At 40.6% G+C, this 27,264-nt stretch overlaps 2 protein-coding genes across 4 annotated transcripts in view; one reads left to right on the top strand and one right to left on the bottom strand.

The window, feature by feature from the left end:
- Positions 1-19,922, bottom strand: part of LOC127792381 (glycerophosphodiester phosphodiesterase GDPDL3-like) — a 47,105-nt gene extending 27,183 nt beyond the window's left edge. For 2 of the 3 annotated variants that reach the window (XR_008021119.1, XM_052322854.1), the window contains exons 1-2: positions 19,665-19,922; positions 691-726 (exon numbers count right to left, since the gene is read on the bottom strand). Coding sequence is in view for 2 of the 3 variants with exons in the window: in XM_052322854.1 (XP_052178814.1) it covers positions 691-726; positions 19,665-19,770 (142 nt within the window). In the remaining variant the exon portion in view is untranslated. The remainder of the gene's footprint in view (positions 1-690; positions 727-19,664) is intronic. The other variant, XM_052322855.1, reaches the window with a different exon arrangement.
- Positions 19,923-25,639: 5,717 nt separating this feature from the next.
- On the top strand, positions 25,640-26,928 carry LOC127792296 (uncharacterized). Its single transcript, XM_052322748.1, has 2 exons — positions 25,640-25,899; positions 26,334-26,928. Exons 1-2 carry the CDS (start codon positions 25,640-25,642, stop codon positions 26,926-26,928), a joined length of 855 nt encoding a protein of 284 aa, XP_052178708.1.
- The last annotated feature ends 336 nt before the right edge of the window (positions 26,929-27,264 follow it).

The raw sequence follows: 27,264 nt of genomic DNA, 5'->3' as shown, positions 1-27,264 counted from the left end.
CTCAAGGTATCCTCATCCAATTTCCAAAATTTAAGGAGAATACTCCATTATTTAATTTTCCAAAATATAGAAAATTTTCCCTCAATTGCCTCAAATTTATATTAATTTAATAATTAATTTAGAGGCTAAAATACTCATTTATTTATTTATTTATTTAAATATAAATTATTTCAGAATTTCCAAAATAATATCATATATTTAAACAAACAGAAATTAAATTAAAAAAAAAAAAAGGGAAAACAAAATAACCAACAGCAGTAGGGCGGGTGTGCGGCAGTTGGCCGCGCCCCCCCCCCAGCGCGGGGCCGCGCGCGCGCATGGGCCGCGCGCGCCTGCCGCGGGCGCTGGCCGCGCGGCCATGCGCGCAGGCCGCGCGCACCGGCCGCGGGCGCTGGCCGCGCGGCCATGCGCGCACCAGCTGCGCGCGGCCGCGCCCAGGCGCGCCCAGCTGCGCCCCTGGCCAGCACACTGCCACAACCCCTCCTATTTTTTTTTCTTTTTTTTTTTTGAATTGAAACCCCACATTTCCAGAATACTTTCTCATTCCAAGGGGCTTCCAAAACATTCAAGTTTGCCCCCTTTCACCCACATTTAGCCTTCATTACACATTAACAAAATAAATACAACACTTAAGCATAAAATACATAAACACTACTACTCTTGCTTTCTTCCTTGCTTTCAACACTTAACCTTGCAAATCTCCCTTCCTTCTTGCACATGAGATACCTACATGGTGAGGATAAAAACCTCATGAGCTATTAAGCTCAATAAGGGTGCAATGACAATAGTATGAACATGAAAATAAATGTGATGCCAATGCATGTATGCAACATGGTTAGGGCTTCCACATCCTCACAACCACCTTGGTTTGAGGCTTTAATCTACCCTACCCCACTCAACCTCATGGCCATAGGTCCTAGAACACACAACATGCCAATGCACACATAGGATTCATGCATCATACTTACAACTTGCAAGCCACCATCCCATGGGGCTATCCCTTACCTCTATTCTTTTAGATTTTCTACAATCTTTAACTTCAAGAGAGCTTCAACAACTTGACTTGGCAAGACTTCACTTGCTTCCATCCCCTAAAGAAGTAAAAGAAATAACCTTGATCTTTAAAAAATCTAATCCTTGAAGATAAGAAGACCAAGAAGTAAGAAGACTTAGATTTCTTTACAAAAACCAAAGAGTTTACCTCTAGGCTCTTTCTTCTTCTTCTTCTCCTTCTTCTTCTTCAAATGACCAAAGGGAAGACTTGTCTTCCTACCTTGCCAATATATAGATTTTCTCCCTCTTTCAAGAATGGATCCTAACCTTTGGATCTTTGTGGGTTTAAGAGAAATAATCCTAGCCTTCCATTACAAGCACAATCCATGTGCTTTGGAGATTTTTAATCTCACCCATCCATTCTAATCATTTAAAATTTACTTCCATTTATGTTGGCAATCCATGCCAACTTTCAAGACTAATTTATGACCCTTGGATCAATTTCCCAATCCAAGGCCAAGTCTCCACCCTTGGATCATCTTGGTCTTCCATTCCAAAATTAGTCATTTTCCTCATTTATTTAATTTGACTAATTTCACCCCATCACATGAGTGATCACTTGAGAGACATATATATTTTCTTTCCCATTTAATTTAATGTGAGTATTTTCCATAATCAATGCTTGACTATTTACAATTTCTTTTGCATTTTCTTTAAATGTAACTTAATTATGCCTCCCATTAATTGCAAGAATGACCATATTTCAATTTCTTTTGAAATTAATTTAAATTTCTATTTACATAATTGGAACAATTTCACCCATCAATAATATATATCAATTGTAAGGCAACTTTCCAATTAATTGCCATTTATTTTAAATGAGATAATTTTCACCCATCAACCATGAAAATTTTCAAAATTCAAATTTGAATTTCTTTTCCCAACATCATCATCACCATCATTAATGGCTTGAGTGACTATTAACCTTTTCTTTTTAATTTAAAATAATCACTCTTATCTCTTCCATTTTACTTGGACAAGAAAATGCCAAGTGTCACTCCATGCCACAACCTTGGCTTTCAAGACTTAATCTAAACCATCCATGTGGCATTTCCACATTAACCCACTATTTTAGGGAAAATCCATTGTTTTACTCACATAAATAATTTATGAGTATTTTTCCCTATTTCCATAATTTAATTCCATTATAGAATTACTCCAAAATTACCAAAATACCCTTTGTAAATTTTCAATCCCATTTATCTCCACATAATCCAAAATGGAAACTAATTCACTTCCATACTTAATTCCACCTAGGAATTATTTCCAATTTACCAAATTACCCTTTATTGGACTTCACTATCCAAATTACCAAAATACCCCTCTTATAGGGCACCCTCAATCTCAAGGATCCAACACCTTCTCAAGGGCATTTTTGGAATTTTCTCACTTTCTTTCTCATTCTTTTAACACCTGTAACACCGGGTGTTACACATTGCCACTAGAAAAATTAGAAGTAGAAGATAAAATCCAAATCTAATTTCATCGCCAAAAGCTAGATCTTATGGGTTCAAATCAGAAAAAGAAGTGGTGGTGGTGGTGGCAGCAAGTCACAATGAAGGTGAATGACAGAAGTGACAGTAGATGTCGTATGTAGCATTGGAATAGAGAAAAGAAAAGGGAAGAAATCAGATACTAGAATAAGAATAATAAGAAGAAATCAGACAAGATGGTGATGGACAATGGGGTGCGGGCAATGGACAGTAATTGGTTTGCAGAGATAGAAGAGAGAGGATTAAAAAGAGAGAGTTGGTGGCTTTTTAAAGGAAAAAAATTAACATCTATGTAGTAGATGTTAAAGGCGCACCTCCTAGAAAACGCATCACCTCGACTGCCGAACTGGCGCCTTGCGCCTAGATGCGCCTTTAACATCTATGCAATCAACCCTTTCAACCAAATAACTTCTTTAATAGCCTTAGCAATTGTCATATATTCAACTTCAGTAATAGACAATGCAACAATGGACTATAAGGTAGCTTTTCAACTGATTGCATAACCACTAAATGTGAAAACATACCTAGTAAACGATCTTCTTTTGTCAATATCTCCTACAAAATTAGAATTAACAAAATCTATGACTCCATCTCTAGTCTTTCCAAACTATAAATAGGCATCCGCAATACCACGTAAATATCGCAAAATCCATTGAACTTGCTTCCAATGTTCTTTACTATGGTTAGTTATATATTTACTAACCACACTCATTGCATGAGCCAAATCTGGGAGTATACAGACCATAGCATACATGAGACACCCCACTACAATAGAGTATGAAATCCGTGACATTTTGTCAATTTCAACATCTGATTGTGAAAACAAGCTGGATGAAAGTTTAAAATGTCTAGCCAATAGAGTACTTACAGTTCTAGCCTTCTTCATGTTGAATTTAATCAGAACTTTCTCAATGTATCATTTTTTACTCAAATACAATTTTTCTACCTTAATGAAAATCTAATATATTTTTTTCTATAAGTAAGAGTATATTGACCAAAAAAAATCGCAAAGCGTCTACAGCTAACGCTAGGGTATACCCTGACAACCACAAAAAACTAAACAAACTAGGAGAAAAGCCACAAAAGAACGACTCTAAAACAAAGCTAGCAAGCATCATATTCACATTAAAATATGCAAAAGGCTAGCACCATCAAGCTACGTCAATAATCATCGATCCTAAATCTTTGAAACTCTTTTGAGCTTTCTCTATCACATTCCTCTTTTTCCTCTCTTTCTTTAAGAGAGACTTGGATTTAATAGGAATATACCCCGAGTTATCTGTCATGTCAGATGCATAATCCTCCTTCTCCACACAACCTCGTTTACATTTATTCTCAATATCCATATCTGACTCATCAACACATCTTCCTTTCAAAGAAAGATTCAAATCCCCAAGAGAAGGGTTGTCCATATCCTTCTCCATAAGAGAGCAAAATCTATTCTCCATCAATGACCCCACCACAGTTAGCTTAACAAAAATAGATTTAGAGGCAGTTTCATCAATCTTAAGAATGAAAATCTAATATTCTAATCCAACAATGGAATATCATATTTTAAGGTTGCTATGGCCAAGATCAAATAACCTCAAATAGTGTCAAAAGATCAATAAAGAAAGACCCAACTAAAAACAAACCAGGATAGCAGATATGGGCAACAAATCTGAGCAAGACATATCTGGATCTATCAGATCTGGGCTAAACAGATTTGGCAAATCAAATATTGTCCAAATGAATCAAATCTGGGTGGATCTAATCTAAATATGTCAAATTTAGGCTAGACAGATCTAAACGAGTCAAATGGATCTTAGCAGATCTAATTTGAATCTGTCAGATCCGGACAAATTTGGGCAGTACCGTCAATGGCAATGGCAGAAGACTGTCACTATGGTGGAGAGCAGTTGACGGCAATGGCGGAAGTTGAAAGGGGAAGTTGATGGTTATGGCGGAGTCATCGGCAACAATGGTAAAAGGCTTAGGAAAAGGCCAATGGTCGATAGCGATGGCCGCTGAAGCCGAATAGGTGGCTAGAGAAGTCAAAGGAAAATCGACAATCGATCGCGTCAATCGAAAAAATGAGACGGTCAGTTGATGGACCACAGCCAAAGAAGACAAATAAACGACCAGAAAAGACGAAAAGACTATTACATCAACCGGAGACAACGAACAGTCGATCGTGACGATCAGAAACTACAATCTAAAGGTTGTTTATGCTGTCGATGACAATTGAGAGGAAATTGATGGCGGTCGACGATGATAGGAGAACTAGTGGCAACAAGAAAACTCACTGCAAGAAAAATAGTTTTTAGCGACGGAATTTAGTAACGAAATTATTTCGTCATTAATATTTAAAAAAAAATTTATTTAGCGACGAAAAACCCATCACTAAAGTCTGCGACGGAAATCTTGTCACTGAAAAAAATTAAATAAAAAAATTAAAATTTAGCGACGAAGTTAACCCCCTCACTAAATAATAAAAAAAATTAAATAAAAAGTTAAATTTAGTGACAAGGACAACCCTATCGCTAAAAAATTAAATAAAAAATTAAAAAAATTAAATAAAAATTAAAATTTAGCGACGAGGCCACCCTCATAGCTAAAAAATAAAAAAATTAAATAAAAAATTAAAATTTTGCAACAGGTCAACCCAGTCGCTAAAAAATAAAAATAAATAAAAAATTAAAATTTAGCAAAGGGGTCAACCCCGTAGCTAAAAAATAAAAATAAAAAAAATTAAAATTTAGTGACGGGCCACCCCATCACTAAAAAATAAAAAATAATAAATAAAATCAAATAAAAAATTAAAATTTAGCGACGGAGTTAACCCCGTTGCTAAAAAATAAAAATAAATAAATTAAAAATTTTACATTTAAACATATCATAAACTTAGCTTGACCAACTATGCCACATACAACAAGCAATCTTACAATCATCTATCACACTATGATGATTACAACAATTAGATACGCCTAACGCTCAACAACACATACATTCACTCACAAGGGTATATATACTATAATACCCCATGTTCGTATGAGTTGCCACATAATTTTGATGAGTTTAGGATATCGAAAAATTGATTTTATAGCAATTTCAGGTACCGGATCAACCGTAGGGAATGCCTCGAAGTGAAATTGTCTAAGGAAAATGATATGGTCTCGATATGCGTTCCAAGTTAGGAATTATGGTATCAAAAGAAATCGGATCGGGAACAGTTTTCGGTATAGCTAAAATACAACTGCTAATTAGGCTGTAAAACCGAATCGTCATAGGAGGCTCCCAAAAAATCAACGGAACCCTAGGGAGAGCTCCGATTTTGCGTAACGAGCAACCCTTCAGTGGTTTCAGAATGAAATGATAGCCCGATAAGAACACTGGGGAAAAATCGTCTTTTTAACTAAGTTTCAAGTTATTAATTTCGTGTTTTCAGTATCGTAATGTCAATTAATTCAATGTTTGAGGATGTTATTGTAATTAGATAATTATTCTAATGAATTTAAGATAAAATTTGAGGTTAATGCATAATTTTTATATATATTAAATGTAATATATAATATATATAGATATAAATGGTTGTGCGCGTGTGCGTGTGAGGCCATTTTCTTGGCCGAAAGTTTGCTGCAATTGGGAGAGAATGTCAGCAAGATTTAAGGGAATGACAGTAAAAATTGTGGAGATTTTCTGATATGCTTGGCGGCCAAGTTGCAGAAGGGAATTTAAGTGTTTCATATGCCAAAGTTGGCTGGAGTGGTGGCTAAGTTTCCTTGGTTATAAATAGGCAGAGACATTCGGCCAAGAGGAAGAGCAGGGGCAGAGAGCCTAAGGGCGGCCGAGAGCATCAAAGCAAGAGAAAGAGAGAGAGAGAGAGCTGGGCAGCCATGGCCGCGAGCTTCAGCCATGGCTGTCGCGACGCATGGACGCTGTGCGAGCGGAGCAACAACGCGAAGGCGGTCGGAGGCACTGGAGGCTACATCGAAGACAGTCGGAGGCGGCCGGGATGGCTGGTTTCAGCCATGGCAGCCGCGAAGCTGCGTTGCAGCAGCTGGGTCACAACGCAGCCGGTGTCGACGGGGCTGTATGGCGGCCTCTGGATGGGCCGAGGGAGGCCGGCGTTGGCGGCCACGGCTGAAGGAGGCTGCGGCAGGGCCGGCAGCAAGGCAGTTCGGCGGCTGGGCGAAGCTGGTCATGCGCCGATGGCGGAAGGAGAAGAAGCAGAAGAGGGAGAAAGAAGAAGAAGAAAAGAGAAGGAAGAAGGAAAAGAGAAGAAGAAGTTGCAGGTTGCGCGGGAAGAGGAAGAAGGAAGAAGAAGAAGGAGAAAAAGAAGAAAAGAAAAAAAAAAAAAGAAAGGAAAAAGAAAAGGAAAAAAATGGAAGAAAAAGGAAGAAAAATTCCGAAAAAATTTCAAAAAATAGGAAATGATATTTCGGTAATATCTCGGAGATTTTGGCGAGAAAAATGGCCCGGGCACGCATTTCAAGGATAGGGCACGCATATCGAGGAAATCGGAGATGCTGAATTAAGGTAAGTAAAATCTTCTAGAAAATTTCAGAAATTCAAGAATATTATTTTATGAATTTTCGTAGTGAAATATTTGAGAAAATATTTTAGAAATATTTAATTTGGATTTATTGAGGAAAAAAATAGAAAGAAATAGAGAGAAAATTATAGAAAATGCCAGAAATTATGAAAAAATAGGTTTTAATGTTTATTTAAATAATTATGGTGATTAGGGTACTTTGAGGCTGAATTTGAAGAGACTCGCACAAATTTTAAGGTTGGCACGCAAATCGAGACAAGACACGGATATCGAGGTAGCCCGATAAGCTCTAGAAGGTAAGTGGAACTTTCTCGAAAACATTTTCATCATATTGACATGCCCTGATATGTATCCATCACGTAGACTGCATACATGACTATGAAATGCATAATACACGTTGATATCATCGATCACACGCATATGAGGCCGTAGGGAGTACGAACTAGCACCGCTGCCTTACCAAGGGTGCACCCATACACCCCGATTTCGAAAGAGGTGGCCGCTAAAATGGTAGGTAGCATGAGGGGTGCAGTTGACACCTACGATGAAAGACATTGCATACACTCATAACATAGCATTATGTACCCTTACTTAGATGGTTCATCATCTAACTTGGGTTCGCCCCTGGAACATTCAATGTTCCAGTCGGGACTTGCAGAGATGATTCCGAGATTGGTGATATATAGTGACGCGAGACGTCAAGAAGCGAGTAAATGTACCATGTTATGTTGTAATATGAGTAGTTTAAGAATTATGTACATTGTATTTATTGTCAGACGCTTATGAATTAACTTTGTAATGAATGTCATGTCTAGTTATTACTATATGAGCAGGTTCGATTCAGCTTCCGCTTTGTATTTATTTTCTAGTGTAGATATCTCGCACTAGATAAGGTCTTAGGGAATTTCGGGATAATGTAAAGATAAAAAAAAAAAAAAAAAAGACCAAATTCCTAAGGCATAACACGCCCTGAAGAAGTGGGCTGTTACAGTTGGTATCAGAGCTTAAGATTATTGGAAGCCCTAAGTGACTCGGATGTAGTTGATACCTGAGTTAAACCCTATTTGGAAATTAGGGAAAAACAATTTGGAGACTTAAGAGGATCCGATATTGATAGAATCAGTTAGTAGGAACCCCAAGGGGAGGCTTAAGGGAAAGAGATTTATGGTTTGTAAGACGAAATTTTTAATTGGAGATTCAAGGATTGTCGGTTTAATTGGAGATTCAAGGATTGTCGGTTTAATTGGAGATTCAAGGATTGTCGGTTGAAGGCTTAGAGGTTACTGGATTTCAGTGTTGAGTAGTGGAAGTGCATGTCTAGGTAAGTTCTGACTAAGGAAAGACTTGGTATTTAAGTGTGTCCATTTGTGACCCACCTCTCTTTCCTGGGAACTTACCTGGTGTACTATTCACATACAAACACTATTCCGGTATACGATTACTATTCTCGGTGAATAGTAAAAGCCTGATGGAAGCTAATACAATGATTTAGCTATTGAAGTTAGGATCTGATGATATGATTCGGGTGTAAGGTTGACTTGGTAAATCGTGATTATGGATTCGAGAGAGACTGTCAATTAGAGGCCATTATAATAAAAGATATGATAAGATAACTATGGTTATCAAGGATGATTGAATCATGGATGATTAATTTGATGTGACATGGCCTAGTTAAAGAGTTACGATCAAATGATAAGTATTTTCGAGGATCATTTAGTGTCTCGGTAATGAGATGCAAAGATCAGGGATCCAACGAATTGGGTCAAACAAGAGGCCGAAAATGGCCAAGTGATGGCATATGAGTTACATCGATTGATAAGCTGGCGGTGGTACAACTGTTGTAGAAACGGGATAGGGAACCCTAGCAGCGTGACGGCACTACTGGTTTTGTGTTCACAGTGACAGATCTGGATTTAGGGACCCACGTGTAAATAGTTGATAGATGGCTTGCACGGGAAGCTCGTCGATCAGAACATCATAGCAGACTGCCTGGGAGATGACCAGATGATGAAGATCTATGACAGCCCAGTAGGGTCTGTACCTTGGATGGGTCTAAGTCTCAATGGTCTAAGAGCGAAGTGTACCACTAGCTGTGATTGATTGAGGCCATAGAATCAACCCAAAATGAAATGGATTGCATATGAATCGAGTGTCGTATTTAAAGAATTATATCAGGGTTCGCAGTCATCTTGGGAATGGGTGACATAACGAACAGTGCAAGGCTCGAGGAATAGAATACCTCGGTATCTAGTATGACAATAGGGTCATGGATGGTCGTGTGTCTGTAGTCAGCTGGATCTAAAGATCAAAATGCGAGAGTCAGTGAATTCTCGGTAAACGAGACTATGACAAGTTCAAGGCCTTAGCAACATCGGTTTGAATAGAGTTCGGGTATCGAAAAATGAAAGAGTTGCTTAATAGGTCGTATCGACCCTAATGATAAGAAGACCTAGCCAATAGAGGTTGTGACTACGGTTCGATGTGTCAAGTGGGCTTGAGGATTCGAAAGTCTGTAAGAGAAGACTCGCGAATAAGTTATGCCTTGTGCATCGGTATGTGGACCTAAATTGTTATTTGAGGTTTAAAGTATCATTCGATAAAGAGTTCTTGCGAGTTTTTGGAACCAGGTGACGTGATTTGAATAGAGATCTTCAAAGATGAATCGATTTCAGATTTTCGAGGAATTTCCTAAGAATTGGAGTACCATGGGAGACATGGGTACTTACCCACTCTAGTTAGTGGTATGGTTACGAATAGATGTCTTTGAAAGTCTTTGGCATGCTTGAGAGAGACAAGTAATGGCAAATGTGCCAGGATGTCAGATTATAGTAGGAAATACCGCGTTCTTAATAGATCAAAATTTATTGGAGATCTAGAATTTTTGATTTTGAAGAATAAAGGTCTTGTTAGGCTAGACGATTAGTCTAAGATATTCCTGGTGGGCAAATCGAGGATGTGTAGCTAGGCGATGATTAAAATGATGTCAGTGATTAAAAAAAAAAAAAAAACCATGAGGTATTCTCGGAAGATTTAATAGGATTATTTCTTAATTGCCAATAAATAACTTGAGATTATTAGATGCTTAGTTATAAGTAGCTTGAACGAAGACGTAAAATTATTAAGCTTTGAAAGAGGTGATAATTAAGAGTCGATATCTTTACCTCAAATTTGATAAATTATAAACAGTTGCAAGAGGCTGGGGTAATTGCGAGTGATGTGCGACCGAGGGATGAGACATTCCGAAAATCGGAAATGGAATTATGATTTGATGATTTGATCAAAGTACCATTTGCATTGAAGTCACATGGTAATCGAGGATATATTAGTGTACTCCTCAGATAGGGAGACACATGAGAAACATTGAGGATAATGTTAGGGAACGTCGCGATAGATGTTGGGACTGAGACTGGCTTGCTAAGTCGTGAGCCAATCGAGAAAGAAATGATGAGAGCATGAGGCTCTGTGTCGGGAACGTGAAGATAAGGTCAAGGATTGAAAGTTCCGAAAGGTCAAATATCCCAGTAGGTTTCGAGAGACGAACCAAATGTTTTGAGTAGAGGTTGGTTCAAGCAAAAGTCAGTAACTTGAGTAAGTAGCTCCAAAAAAAGGATCGAGCATGATTAAAGTTAGTTGACATAAAACGTTATTACTAGAAGAGTAATTTGAGGATTAAATGATTAATTTGATAATATAGAATGTTATTTGAGGATCACTTCGAAAAGTTCGAGGAGTTATTAGTTTGGCGATCAAGTAACAAAGGAACAAGCGATGCAAAGAAATTAGTATTGCTCGACTTGGAAGACAACGTTAGATTTTGATCGATATTAAAGATTAAGTTTGGAGACAGATAGAATCTATTAGAAATTTCTTGAGGAAATAGTTACATGACATGATTAGAAGATGATTATGGGCAATAGAAGGGAACTTGAGGTTATATCAGGTGATAAATACCTACGAGAATGAGGAAACAACAGTTATAAGAAACCTCGAATAGGTTGGCTCGAGTAAAGATCAAGCAATGATTAGGTTTGATATGACCTAAGGTAAGGCATAGCTAGTTTCAAGGATATGTGATGACGTATATTTGTGATATTTTGAATTCGATGGTACGTGAAATAGTTTGTCGACATAAAAGTATTTCTTTAAGGATCGATTTGATTAAAGATGTATTGAGATCAGAGACTTTGTGTAAGGTTGGAAAATTGTCAAAGCATGATTGATTGATTCAAAATAAATGACGTCAGAATTAAAGAAATGTCAGGATGACTTAAGAAAATTGAAAAATTGAGAATGTGGATATGAGAGTCGTGGGCTCATTATAATGATGTAAGTACCGACTTAGATAGGAACTCGAGTGGAAACTCGTGGCCCAAGGACCGAGTTATGCAATTATAATTTGAAAGGTATGCATGGTTAACAAGTGAACTTGTCTATGGTTGATGAGCATGGTCAATTCAAGGGTTCGGATTTTGATATACGCATTGGTATTCACAAGTTTCGATCTTCTTTAGTTATTTGATCAGTCAGGTGTTAATTTCAATGATGAATTTTGAGATTTAGGACATGTGGCAAATTTCGAGGACGAAATTTTTGTAAGGAGGGGAGAATGTAATACCCCATGTTCGTATGAGTTGCCACGTAATTTCGATGAGTTTAGGATACCGAAAAATTGATTTTATAGTAATTTCAGGTACCGGATCAACCGCAGGGAAGGCCTCGGAGTGAAATTTTCTAAGGAAAATGATATGGTCTCGATATGCGTTCCAAGTTAGGAATTATGGTATCAAAAGAAATCGGATCGGGAACAGTTTTCGGTATAGCTAAAATACAACTGCTAATTAGGCTGTAAAACCGAATCGTCATAGGAGGCTCCCAAAAAATCAACGGAACCCTAGGGGGGCTCCGATTTTGCGTAACGAGCAACCCTTCAGTGGTTTCAGAATGAAACGATAGCCCGATAAGAACACTGGGGAAAAATCGTCTTTTTAACTAAGTTTCAAGTTATTAATTTCGTGTTTTCAGTATCGTAATGTCAATTAATTCAATGTTTGAGGATGTTATTGTAATTAGATAATTATTCTAATGAATTTAAGATAAAATTTGAGGTTAATGCATAATTTTTATATATATTAAATGTAATATATAATATATATATAGTATATATAGATATAAATGGTTGCGCGCGTGTGCGTGTGAGGCCATTTTCTTGGTCGAAAGTTTGCTGCAATTGGGAGAGAATGTCAGCAAGATTTAAGGGAATGGCAGTAAAAATTGTGGAGATTTTCTGATATGCTTGGCGGCCAAGTTGCAAAAGGGAATTTAAGTGTTTCATACGCCAAAGTTGGCTGGAGTGGTGGCCAAGTTTCCTTGGTTATAAATAGGCAGAGACGTTCGGCCAAGAGGAAGAGCAGGGGCAGAGAGCCTAAGGGCGGCCGAGAGCATCAAAGCAAGGGGGAGAGAGAGAGAGAGAGAGAGAGAGCTGGGCAGCCATGGCCGCGAGCTTCATCCATGGCTGTCGCGACGCAGGGAGGCTGGCTGCAGTGCGGAGGCTGTGCGAGCGGAGCAGCAACGCGGAGGCGGTCGGAGGCACCGGAGGCTACAGCGAAAACAGTCGGAGGCAGCTGGGATGGCTGGTTTCAGCCATGGCAGCCGCGAAGCTGCGTTGCAGCAGCTGGGCCGCAACGCAGCCGACGTCGACGGGGCTGTATGGCGGCCTCTGGATAGGCTGAGGGAGGCCGGCGTGGGCGGCCACGGCCGAAGGAGGCGGCGACAGGGCCGGCAGAAGAAGAAGAAGAAAAGAGAAGGAAGAAGGAAAAGAGAAGAAGAAGTTGCAGGTTGCGCGGGAAGAGGAAGAAGGAAGAAGAAGGAGGAGAAAAAGAAAAAGAAGAAAAGAAAAGAAAAAAAAGAAAAGGAAAAAAATGGAAGAAAAAGGAAGAAAAATCCCGAAAAAATTTCAAAAAATAGGAAATGATATTTCAGTAATATCTCGGAGATTTTGGCGAGAAAAATAGCCCGGGCACGCGTTTCAAGGATAGGGCATGCATATCGAGGAAATCGGAGATGCTGAATTAAGTTAAGTAAAATCTTCTAGAAAATTTCAGAAATTCAAGAATATTATTTTATGAATTTTCGTAGTGAAATATTTGAGAAAATATTTTAGAAATATTTAATTTGGATTTATTGAGGAAAAAAATAGAAAGAAATAGAGAGAAAATTATAGAAAATGCCAAAAATTATGAAAAAATAGGTTTTAATGTTTATGTAAATAATTATGGTGATTAGGGTACTTTGAGGCTGAATTTGAAGAGACTCGCACAAATTTTGAGGTTGGCACGCAAATTAAGACAAGACACGGATATCGAGATAGCCCGTTAAGCTCTAGAAGGTAAGTGGAACTTCCTCGAAAATATTTTCATCATATTGACATGCCCTGATATGTATCCATCACGTAGACTGCATACATGACTATGAAATGCATAAATACACGTTGATATCATCGATCACACGCATATGAGGCTGTAGGGAGTACGAACTGGCACTATTGCCTTACCAAGGGTGCACCCATACACCCCGATTTCGAAAGAGGTGGCCGCTAAAATGGTAGGTAGCATGAGGGGTGCAGTTGACACCTACGATGAAAGACATTGCATACACTCATAACATAGCATTATGTACCCTTATTTAGATGGTTCATCATCTAACTTGGGTTCGCCCCTAGAACATTCAACGTTCCAGTCGGGACTTGTAGAGATGATTCCGAGATTTGTGATATATAGTGACACGAGACGTCAAGAAGCGAGTAAATGTACCATGTTATGTTGTAATATAAGTAGTTTAAGAATTATGTACATTGTATTTATTGTCAGACGCTTATGAATTAACTTTGTAATGAATGTCATGTCTAGTTATTACTATATGAGCAAGTTCGATTCAGCTTCCGCTTTGTATTTATTTTCTAGTGTAGATATCTCATACTAGATAAGGTCTTAGGGAATTTCGGGATAATGTAAAGATAAAAAGAAGAAAAGAAAAAAAAATGACCAAATTTCCTAAGGCATAACACGCCTTGAAGAAGTGGGCTGTTACATATACATACCACCACATGGATACATACAAGAGATAATAAAATACACAACTCAGGCAACACCTCTAGTTGCCATAACAGCCTCCCGACACCACCCCTGCTTGCATCTAGACTTGTATCATCTACAACATGAGGTAAAACCTCATGAGTTATAAAGACTCAATAAGGGTGCAATGCATAAGTAAATAAAGCATGAGAGAACATATAATGCATAATGCAATGCAAATGGGTAGTCTTCAATGCCCTCATAACCTCCTTAGGTTAAGGCACAGACCAACCATTCCTACAACATTAGTCATCCATATGGCCATAGGTACACTATAACACACATCATGCAACTGTGACCACTACATGCAATTCATAAATAAACACTTATAAATGCAAGCAAAACCCCACCACTTGGGGCATCCCTTACCTGGCTTGAAGGCTCATCTGCCACGGGTGAGAACGTCAACCCGAACTCTGAGCTCTTCTAGGATCACCGCCTCCCCGATCGAACCTAGATGCAAACACACACAAACCCAATTCCATTAACATTCGGCATTAAACCAATGCCCTCAACTTCGCCACACACCATCAGAACCATCCATCAACAATTTCCAATCAACCATAACCGAGGGAATAATCCAAACAACTCTTCACATTTCATTATTTCACAACATCTCACATAAAACATTTAACTTGAAAAGAAATTAGTTTACTTACCTCAAACAATCTGGAAGAGAAAATCGATTAATCGCTCAAACTGGCATTGCCCATCAAACTGCCATAATGCGATCAAATTCCCATTTGAGCCTCCGGCATAAACCTCAAGCCCCAAATTAATTTCTAGACCTTTTCCCAATTTTTCTAAAAATTTTCAGAATTTTTCCTATTTTTTCAGATTTTTCATATTTTCTTTTTCTATTTTTTTCTTTTATTTTCTTTCTTTTCCTTTCATTCTTCTCCCGCGCGCGGCTCCTGTTCATCGTCTTCCTCGCGCGCCCCCTGTGCGCACTAGCGCCGACCACTCTTAGCCTCTACCGTTGTTGGCCAACGCCGCCTCCGCCGTGAGCAGCCACAGCTCCTCGCGCGCGCCTCCATCCTGAACAACAGCATCGTCGCGCACAGCAAGTCCTGCTGCTCGGCTGCTTCCAACCACCAACGTCGACGCCTGGTAGCCGCGACAACCGCCATTGGCTGCCCTCGTGCTGCTGTTGTCTCCATCACCGGCCACTAACTTCCTGCTCGCAGCACCACCTGTCGCAAAGCACGCCATGGCTGCCTCTGCCTCGGCCACTGCCGTTGCTTCAATCGTTGGCCATGGCAGCTACTGCCATGGCCGATTTTCCCTCTCTCTCACATTCTTTCTCTCGCGCGAGCTCTCTTGGCTATGCTCTCTAGCTCTCGCGATCTTCTTCCCCCTCTCTACCTTCGGCTCTCTCTCTCAGTTCAAGAATTAGAGAAACACTTAGAAAGCTTGAAGCTTCCTCACGCACACAGCCATATATACATATATATATATAATACACTAATTACATTAATTCCCCAATTAATCACATTAATTTCACTTGAGAACTCTTAATTCCACTTAGAAATTTTAATAATATCATTTGGGCCCACCAAGACCTAAATTAATTACCCTCAAGCCACTTAGATTCTTGATTTTCTCAAAATTAATTACCAGCATTTACTCGATAAAGACCGATTTTGTCCTTGCGCCTACGCGAGAACTCTATTCCACCCAAAAACACTTCAGGGTTGCCTCACTCGCAAAATCGGACCACCCCTAGGGTCCCCTGCAACCATTTGATACTGACTCCCATTCAAGCTTATACATAATTTATTCCAAAAATTATTCCCGATCGGACTACTTCCAGCATCATTATCCTCATCTCGAGACCCTCACTAATCTCTTGTCCTTTTTCCTGGACATTCAAGTCCCGGGGTACTTCCTGCCGCAAATTCAATAATTTTTATTAATTAATTTCTTGAAATCGACTTTCGGACTTCACGGACCACTTGAGGTCTTGTCAAAATAATTAAAATTTATTTATTTTTCAATACCATGTAATACTGGGTATTACAGAAGATGAAAGTTTGCATATTTGACAACTGAGATTAAAAGATGCTGATGCTTTAATCCAATCGCTTTGTTGCTAATTTGTATAAATTTAAGATTAAAAATAAATCATGATGTGTTGTGCCATAGAATTTCCGAGCGTTTACCTAAGGATGTTTCGGTTATTTTGACCCCAAGAGTATTTCGATTATTAGTTATCTAGGGGTATTTTGGTCATTTGGCCTAGGTGAATGAATCCCAAAAGTGGTACCAAGATCGGGTTTTCAATCCCTAGAAGAATTGTGATCGAACGGCGAAGAAATTATTTGAATAGAAGAACAAATGAGTAATATAGAAGTTAAAGGGGGAAAAGTGTAATTAAGCAAAGTTGGGAGGGCCTATATAAAGGGAGAAGGCTCACTGTTCATGGGCTTCTCTCTCTCCCGCGTTTTTCTCTCTCGCGCTCTCTGTCGAACTCTCTCCGAGAGAGATTTTTCTCTCTCGGAGAGGATTTTCTCCCTCTCGGCAGCACCTCTCCGAGAGGATTTTCTCCCTCTCGGAGATGACTCTCTCTCTCGGTGTCCCCTAGCGGGAAGCCTTCCGAAGTTGCGGCTTTCTCTCGGCAAAGCAGGGCCATCCTTCGGTGGCCATGGCAGCTCTCTCCGAGAGAGCTGCATCCTGTTAGCAACGCAGCAACTCGCCGCTGCAACTCCCTCATTCGGAAGTGTCCTCTCGGAAAGGTTCGGGTCTCCATGAAGTCGCCTCCGCAAGGGATCGCGGCCCCCTCGATAAGCTGATCTCGGCGAGGTCCCTCGGAGAGACATCTCGCCGAGAGCTCTCTGCTTCTGCTCTCGACGAGGTCTCCCCGAGTGACCTCTTCCCGAGAGCTTTCTCTCGGGAAGGCCTCTCGGAGAGAAGCTCGTCCCCGAGAGGTTCCTCCCCGCGAGCTCCGATTCGGCCCTTCCAACGAGCTGGTTCTTCTTCCAGCAACCTGTAACTAGCATATATATATATATATAGAGAGAGAGAGAGAGAGAGAGAGAGAGAGAATCTCTGTAGGTGTGGCAGCCAGAGAGTTATGAGCAGCCTATAGTCTATAATATTCTAAACCTTATATATAGCAAAGTATGTCTCCCAAGTGTATTGTGGACCCAACCCTTATGTCAAATATTTATATATGTATGGCATGTATGCTCTCATGGACTTTCTGTGTCCAAGGTATATATATGTATATGAATGTGTGCGGGCCAATGGGAGGACCAGAGGGATGGCTTAAGGGTGGGGTTTGTTATTAGAATGGTCCAAGGCCCTTATAGTCTCCTAGTGCCCGGTGCCCCCCCCACCCCGTGTATTGTTTTGCTTCCCCTAGCTTCCCATTACAATTCCTTATAGAGAACACCTTACCTAGCCTGCGTATACCCCATGTACAGAGCTAAGCAGATCCAAAAGGCACCTTTTGCCAAGCTCGGTGCTTTGCCCGGGCAGAACCTTTAGGGCCGAGACCTTGCTTCAGCAGCTCACTCTGAGTCTCACCTTCTCTCAGGGAGTCCCTTAATTTGTCTGACTTTCTAGAAGGGATTTCTCTTAAAGCCATCCAGTTATCACTAATGTGTAAGTTCATCCCTGATGCTCCATAACAGTATCATGATCAACTCCCAAAAGGTATAAATGTTCCCTATTTAATAATAACATGTTTTACTTGTCTATCGCTCTCTCATATTGGTACTGACTTAAGCATAGGAAGACATACATAGACGAAGAATCCCCGCGTATTTTTTAACTTGTGTCTGTGAGCACAGTTATGTGCCTAGCATACAGAAGACCAATTCTAAGAGTTTCCAAAGATACCCTCAGAAGTCCCTATGCGAGCCCGGTCAACACATTCATGAGGATCAAGCCACCCGATGCTTATCTCCACCGGTAGACTCTCTATCAGCTGTCAATCTCTCTTTGCCTCGACTCCAACTTTCCCTCTCTACAAATTCTATTGTCATGATTTTTTTTTTGTCACTATATTGATGAAATCATTAAATATACAAATGAATACAAAACTTTTAAGTAAAAATTTTAAATTGAGAAAAATTATGAATAAAAAGAATAAAATATCACTATGATAATATTGTTACAATAATTCTAAAATATCTAATGCATATTTAAAAATCTACTACTTATTTATAAATATATATAAAAAAAATTATACAAGTCTATAGTCTGATCACAAGATGAGCCATGAAGATAAAATTTTAATTATAAATATATTCTAATCACAATTAATTTTGAAATGTAAATTACAGTCAAATTTAAATTCTAAATCATGATTATTACAGTAGCCATCTGAGTCTCTGTTATGCTACACATACAATGGCAAATATTCATCAACAGAAGCAAAATGAAATGCTTCAATATTTCAAACCTAAAAACGTACTGGGTAGGCGGAATCTGTTTGAAGAACTGTCATATAATGTCAACTTCAAGAGTTCTTTTTAGCCCTAATTTGTCAGTATATGGCCCTCAACATTTCACCTTAGATTGTATTCCAAACAGCACAAATAAACTCAGTATTTTCCTTTCTACCTTTGAAGCACAACAATTTCAAAATCCAGTAAACTTTAAAATCTAAGGTTGCATCTCTGTTGTTTTTGAGTTATTTTTAATTTTTAATTTTTTAAAATAATAAAAATACGTTATTTTTATTATTTTTAAAAATATATTTTTAAAAATAAAAAAAATTATAAAAAAAACTTCGAAACAATAAAAAATTATTTTGAGTGTTTTCATTCAAAACAAACTATAAACTCAAAACACATTTATTTATTTATATTTTATTATTATAATAAAAAATATTATAAAATTCATTAATTTTAAAATGTATATTTTTTTAATAATATATTAACATTAATATTTCTAATTTACTAAATAATCAAATTTATTGAATAAAATATTATTAAAAAATTATTTTTTAAATTTTAAAGAAAAAGCGTTTTTTAATTTTTTATTTTAAAAAATAATTTTCAAAATTATTAGAAAACGTATTTTTAATTTTTTAAAAATAGACTACTAAAATAAAAAATTAAAAATAAATTTAAAACTTAAAATTAAAAATTAAAAAGTAAAGTTAACGCACAGTGTTAAGGAACTAATAATGGACACAAACTGAAGCACATGTTCTGAAAAACAAATATTTTCTCAACAAAAGCCAATAAAAATCCTCCTGAACAAAGATAATCTACCTCCATTTTTCACCTTTAATTACTTCCCACTCTTCCAAACACAAAAGAATCTATCATTATCACGACTCACGAGTTCACTGCAGCGGAGCGCTTCTTGAAATGAATAACATGAGAAGACTTGGTATCAAACATTCATCCCTCCCTGTTTCTCGGAAACCGAACAGAGGTCGGGAAACGCGATCGACAAAAATTTTGAAACGAAGAGACAACGAAGAGAGAAGGAATTTACCGCTCAATGTCTTCCACAAAGTGGTTCCATTGCTACGTGTCTTCGCAGAAGCCAACATCGCCGAGGAAAGGTGCAAAAGATGCAACAATGACCATAACTTCCACATTTCGCCGTAAAATTCTGCCGCTCCGAATCTTGAGGCGGTTTCCGGCGGAATATTCAGGCAGCCAACTTTTCCCCGGCGCACGCAACACAGAGAGAGAGAGAGAGAGAGAGAGAGAGAGAGCACTTCCTCCGGCTGTCTGGCCACGAGAGAGCGAGAGAGAGTGGCGACGTTTATCTCTCTTTAAAAAGTAATACTAATTTTATAAAAAAATATTTTTTAATTAATTCCGGTTAAACTAATGTTTTTAAAATCAAGTCAGACCCGTCAGTCCAATCGATCCAAATATTGGTTTGTAATGCTCATTATAAGATTAAAAAATATTTTAAAAATTTTATTAATTTTTTTAAAATTTATTAGGAATTACACTTTTATGAAATAGGAAATATTTTTTCTTATATGTTAAATTTTAAAGAAATTTATCTCTTCATCCTTTAGATAAATTTATCTGTAAAATTTTTAAATAAAAAGTTACATAATTTTTTTTAATAAGTTGCTAGATAAATTTAATAAAAATTATTATTTTTTAAAATATTTTTTAAATTTTACTTATTTTGACACATATCTTGATTAATAAATATTATCTAAAGTGATATTTATTAATTAAAATATAGATAAAAGAAAATAAGATATGAGAAGTATTTTACCCAAAAATATTTTTTATTATATTTATTAAATTTATTTAATAATTTTTATAAAAAAATTACGTGACTTTTTATTTATTTAATATTTAATTTAAATATAAGTGATAAAAAAAATTCAACATATTGGATGGCCAATGTTGGTCTACCTCAAAAGGCGCGAAACGGGTCAGTTGTCAGGGGCTCCACTCACGAATTCGGTCCAACCCACATATGTAATTTTGTTGTTGTATATAACTCCCGATATTAAACAATTCGGATTCCCGTATTTTATGACGGGTTTGTCACGGGTCAACCCTAGTCTCCCATAAAGGTTCGAAGAGGTCAGTTATCAGGGGCCCCGCCTCCACATGTTGGGTCCGACCCACTTAGAAAAATAGGACACAATAATGAAGCATCGGCTGCCACTTAGCGTACCAACTAGCCATTAATTTTTAGGGATAATCATAGGAATTGACTAAGTTTTGTAATATTAATTTTGTTGTTATTTAAATATAATAATAAATTTATTTATAATGAAAAACTCATTGTAAAGTCTCTTCATTAATTTAATATTAATTTTAAAATATTAATTTTATCTTATTCGTAATATTGGAGTAATTCTATTTACATTTTGCATGATTAGGGAAAAATTACACCTTTTTAATATAAAAATTTATTTTAAACTTTTAAGTTTTTTTCTATCTTTAACGAACTTTTGACTATAACACATCAAATTTATTAAGTAATACTGTGAGATTAATTAGGCTAATTTTTCAAAAAATTATAATTAATTTTAAGATTGTGATCTTATCCCACTCATTAATTCTCATCAACTTAAAACCTTATCTCTTATTAGCTATTTAGTTGGTTTTAATCTCTCCAAATATCTTGTTATCTATCTCATTATTCACTCAATTATCTCTTTGTATACATGGATATAGAAAGGCAATGAGATAGAAAGTTACATATCGAATATCTTTTTAACGTTTATACTCTTTATCACAAATATTACTTCATTTCAATATTCTTGGCATCCATAAAAAGTTTAGGTCGTATTCTTTCTATTGTTTTCAATCTATTTTGAATTTTGAGTTTTTTAAAATACTAAAAACGCATTTACTTTATGTTATGGGCGATCTCCGGAATTCAACTGACGGGCTGGACTCGGTTGTGCAGGGCGAACCCAAAATGCCCAAGGCACAATAGGCCAGCCGAAGTTCCTTAGAGGCTCGCCAGGCCCAGAGATCGAGAACCACCAATGAAACCTCACGGTAAAAAGTCAGGTCACTTGAAGACAGCGAGCTCCCTCAAAACAACATCCCAGCATCACAACATCACAACTTCCGCTTCGCCGAAGGATGCGCCAAAGATTAGAACAGCTAGGAGACCGCGAAATTATCAGAAGCGATATACACCTGCCTATCAGAAATAATTCAAATCCCTGAAGACAAGGAACCTATCCCTGATATTCCGGAGCCGATAAGGAAAGCGCCATCAACGGAATAAACTCCTTCGATATTTAGAACTGATTCGAATTGTAAACAACACGACTCTATTTATAGAGAAGAAGACGCCACTGTAAAGGGATCGATCACAAAATTACATACTGTGACTCTGCCAGAATAACCAGAGAACAGCCGTGGACTAGGCATCATTCGACCCGAACCACGTAAAAATCTTGTGTGCTTATTGTTGGTTCATTTTCTTCTGTTCCTTACTCTTCGGCACCTGTTATTGCATTGCGGGCTCTCGAACTTCGGTTGACGGTTCTCGTACGTCAACATCTTGGCGCTAGAAGGAGGGCCCCGCACTGATCGATAGCAATGGCGAGAGGAAGGAATGCGCGAAGCTCTGATGCAATCATCGATTTGCCGAAAAATCGTGACAACCGACCTCACGATGATCCGTCTGTCGGAGGGTCCGTTGCCCCAGCAACGGAAACTTCGATTCCACTAATTACCGGAGTCACTGCTGGAATGCCCCCGCGGGCTCCGGCTCAACCTGCCGCCCCAACTGACAGAGCAGGGTGATTCAAGCCTAGCAGCAACGTTAGGAAGCACTGGAAAACACCGTAAGGCAGCTCGCTGAGGCGTTCAGGGCCCTTGCCCGGCCTCAGCCGCAAATGGCCCCGAGACAGCCAGAACCACCATCACCCCGGAGAGCTCGCCACCCACGAGAGGAAAGGCCCCTGCCAAATGAAAGAGAAGCTGACAAAGTTCCCTCGCCAGAAGGGTCAGTAAATTCCTCCAACTCAAAGTCCAAAAGTACAAACTCCCCGTTATATCGCTCCCCAGGGAGAGGAAGCAGGCAACCGCAGCCCCAGCGATCTGCGGACCAGGACACAGCTGTAGAGGAGTTGCTCTAAAGGGTGCAAGAGTTGGAGGCACGGCAAGGAACTCGTGGACAAAATAGTGGCTACGGAGAGAGGACGTCGTTCACGAGAGAAGTCGAGCTCGAAGCTCTCCCCAGGAGATTCAAGGTTCCAAGCATACCTCAGTACAATGGGGACAGCGACCCCTATGACCATCTGGACGCATTCAATGTCCAGATGGACCTGCAAACCACTAGCTCGCTGGTAAAGTGCCGAATGTTCCCCGCGACCTTGGGAGACATTCCGCGTTCTTGGCTCAGAAGCCTTCCATCTCCCAGCATTGGCAGTTGGGAAGAATGCCAGCGGAGGTTCCTCGGTCAGTACAGGGCACTGAGGCGGCAGCTCGCTCTTCCGTGCCACCTCGCCACGGTCTTCCAAAGGTCGAGCGAGTCCCTCAAGGACTACATCGCCAGGTTCCGGCGCGAGGTGAGTAACGTCGAAAGTCCCTCTGATGAAAGTATCTTGACGGCCATCTCGGCAGGCCTCCGGAAAGACAGGAAGCTCTATGAGAGCATTTACAAATCCCACGTTACAGATATGGGGGAGTTCTATGAGTGAGCTGCAAAGAAGATCCAGTGGGAAGAGGCATTCAGTTTGAAGAAGCCCGCTGGACATAAGGAGGAAGCCGAGAGTTCTAGCCGAGATAGGAAAAGAAACGAAGGGGGAAATGGAAGGGATAACCGTGATGAGCGGTCTAGTAATGAGGTAGCCAAGCGAGCTCAACGGGAAGAGCGGGAGGAGCGACCTCCAAGGCAGGGCCGTTTCAACAACTATGCGACCCTATCGGATTCTCAAGAGAGGATTTTCACTATGGAAAAGAGGAGAGAAGATTTCGGGAGGCCAAACTCGATTAAAACTCCCAATAAGTTCAGAAACCGGGAGAAGTTTTATGCGTACCACAACGAGGTAAGGCACGACACCTCCAAATGCTACGCCCTAAAAGATGCAATTGAAGAACTGATTCGAAGGGGCCGGCTGCGAGATTACATGGTGCGACCTACAAACCAGCCACCCCAGCAGACGAATCAATGACCTCCCCCCGAGGATGAGCATGCGCCTGCGGTTCGAACGATCTGCACAATCCACGGTGGACCTCACCTCGCAGGCACATCGAACAGGTCGCATGAAAGGTGTGTACGCGAAGCTAATCATGTCTTGATAGCAGGATCTGTTGAGCAGACGAGACCATCTAAGCGAACTAGGGTGGCAATGAAAGAAATCACCTTCTCCGAAGATGATGCCAGGGACATACACTAGCCGCACAATGAGGCCCTTGTCATTCGTGCTTGCATCGGCAACATGGAGGTACGAAGAATAATGGTAGACACTGGCAGCTCGGTGAACGTGATGTATAGGGCATGTTTCGACCAAATGGGACTAGGGCCCGAGCAATTGAGCTCGTCCCCAGAGCCGCTCTACGGATTCACGAGAGACGCAGTTGTTCCCATAGGGCGGGTTAAACTCCCATTCACTGTTGGGAGCCCAGGTCGCGAAGCAACGGCGATGACAGAATTCCTCATTATTGATTGTCCCTCAGCGTACAACGTCGTGCTCGGGCGGCCGGTGATGAACGAGGATGAACGAGGTGGACATGGTCTCCTCAATTAGGGCTCTGACCGTCAAGTTCCCGACCGACAATGGAACAGGATGCGTGCGGGGAGAACAGCACCTCGTAAGACGCTGCTATGAGGACGCGGTCAAGATGGGGGCTAAAGGAAAGAGAGTGAACGTGGTCGCAGAAGGAGCTCAGCGACCTTCAAGTCAGAGCGGGGTAAACTATGACCTGGATCCTCGAGAAGTGGATTGTGACAAAGCCTCCAGCCCGGTGGAAGAACTTGAAGAAGTCCCGGCCAGCGAAGTGGATGCTGAAAGGTGTCTGAAGCTCGGAAAGAATCTGGCCCCTGAGGTAAAGTATCAATTGGTTGAATTCCTTAAGGCTAACTTGGACGTGTTTGCTTGGAACCATAAAGATATGGTAGGCATAGCCCCGGAGGTCATGTCGCACAGGCTCAACGTGGACCCCAGCTACAGACCAGTGCGGCAGAAGAGGAGGCCAATGACTCCAGAGCGTTACGCCACCCTTAAAGAGGAGGTGGATAAGCTCTTGGACAATGGATTCATCAGAGAAGCCCAATACCCAGTCTGGGTAACCAATCCAGTCCTGGTGAAGAAAAAGAACGAAAAATGGAGGACCTGCATTGACTTCACCGACCTGAACAAGGCCTGCCCGAAAGACAGCTTTCCCCATCCCAGGATTGACCAGCTCGTGGATGCAACAGCGGGCCACCAGCTCCTCAGTTTCAGGGACGCCTACTCGGGATACAACCAGATCCCCATGAATTCTAGCGAGGAGGAGCACACGTCGTTTATCACCGATCGTGGGCTGTACTGCTACAAAGTTATGCCGTTCGGACTGAAGAATGCTGGGGCCATCTACCAGAGGCTCGTGAATACAATGTTCGAAGTGCAGATTGGGAGAACAATGGAGGTATATGTCGATGATATGATGGTTAAATCTGAGCAGGTCGCAGATCATGTTCGCGATTTAGGAGAAATGTTCGAGGTCCTTAGAAGCTATCGCATGAAACTAAATCCACTGAAGTGCGCTTTTGGAGTGGCTTTCGGGAAATTCTTGGGATTCATGGTCAACAACAGAGGCATTGAGGCCAACCCGGAGAAAATAAAGGCCTTGCTGGATATGAGATCTCCCACAAAGAAGAATGATGTATAGAGCCTTACCGGTCAGGTCGCTGCCCTGAGCCGGTTTATCTCCAAAGCGACTGACAAGTGTATTCCTTTCTTCAATACGTTAAGGAAGGCCCAAGGCTTCGATTGGAGTGAAGAATGCGAGCTCGCCTTCCAGTAGTTGAAGGCGTATATGGGGCAAGCGTCGCTACTTTCAAAACCTAAGGATGGGGAAAAATTGGTCGTCTATCTGGGAGTGTCAGAGCACGCTCTTAGCGCAGCATTAGTTCGGGAGGAAGAATGGATGCAATACCCCGTCTACTACGTCAGCAAGAGGTTGGTGGATGTGAAAACAAGGTACATACTGATGGAGAAGCTCGCATACTGCCTAGTCACAACATCGAGGAAGTTGCGTCCCTATTTCCAAGCCCATCAGATCGACGTTCTGACCAAGTACCCCCTGAAGCAGATTTTGTAGAAACCCGACACCTCAGGTCGCCTGCTGAAATGGGCAATCGAGCTCGCTCAGTTCGACTTGGAATATAGACCAAGGACGGCTATCAAAGGACAAACACTCACGGATTTCATTGCTGAATTCACTGGACCAGCCCAAGTGGGAGAAAAAGCCTCGGAAGGACCATCCTGGGAACTATATGTTGACGGATCGTCAAACGATCAAGGAGCTGGGGATGGAGTTATGTTAATCAGCCCGAAGGGCCACAAGATCCTCTGTGCCCTACGATTCGATTTCTGAGCTACCAACAATGAGGCAGAGTACGAGGCATTGCTCGCAGGGCTACACCTGCCAAAAGAAGTACGAGCTGAAGCAGTTGTAATCCTCAGCGACTCCTAACTGGTCGTTAATCAAATACGAGGGGAATATCAAGCAAAAGGTGCAAAGATGGTGGCATACCTGCTCAAAGCGCGCGAACTTCTGGCCCTTCTCCCAAGATTCGAGGTACGCAGATTCCCCGTTCTCAAAATTCTCATGCGGACGCACTAGCTCGACTAGCAACTGCGCGAGATACAAAGTTCCTGGGGGCTATACTGGTGGAATTTCTAGCTGCCCCTAGCACGGAACAATCGGCTGAGACGATGGAGATTGGCGCGCCCCAGGGTTCATGGATGAGTCCTATTCTGGAAGATCTACGGGGCAAAAAGCTGCCAATAGACAAACTCGAAGCGCGCAGACTGCGAGCTCGAGCTATCCGCTACTGTATCCACGATGAGGTGTTGTATAAGCGAGGATTCACAGCTCCACTGTTAAGGTGTATCGAGGGCCCCGATTGTCGGATCGTGTTGGAGGAAATACATGCTGGACATTGCGGTAACCACGCTGGGGCTCTGTCACTAGCCCAGAAAGCACTTCGGCAGGGATTCTATTGGCCCACGATGAAACATGATGCGATAGAGCTGGTAAAGAGATGTGAAAAGTGCCAACAGTTTGCTAAAGTCCCGCGAGCTCCTCCGGCCTATCTCTAACAGATGAGCAGCCCGTGGCCATTTGCTTTCTGGGGCATGGACCTGATCGGGCCGCTCCCAACGGCTCGAGCCAACTGCAAGCACGCTATCGTGGCGGTAGATTACTTCACCAAGTGGGCCGAAGCGAAAGAACTCGCTGAAATATCCACCTCCAAGGTACAAAAATTCGTCTGGGATAATATCATTTGCAGGTTTGGGGTCCCACAGCAGATAATTACGGACAACGGGACTCAATTCACCAGCGAGCAGTTCATTCGATTTTGTGAGTCACTAGGCATTCAAAAGAGCTTCATAGCCGTAGATCACCCCCAAGCGAACGGGCAGGTCGAGGCAGTT

Source organism: Diospyros lotus, chromosome 15 (genome assembly GCF_014633365.1).
Source record: "Diospyros lotus cultivar Yz01 chromosome 15, ASM1463336v1, whole genome shotgun sequence".
In the NCBI taxonomy this organism is placed as follows: Eukaryota; Viridiplantae; Streptophyta; class Magnoliopsida; order Ericales; family Ebenaceae; genus Diospyros; species Diospyros lotus.
The sequence above is the reverse complement of the archived record's forward strand: the minus strand, read 5'-3'. Positions and strand labels throughout refer to the sequence as shown.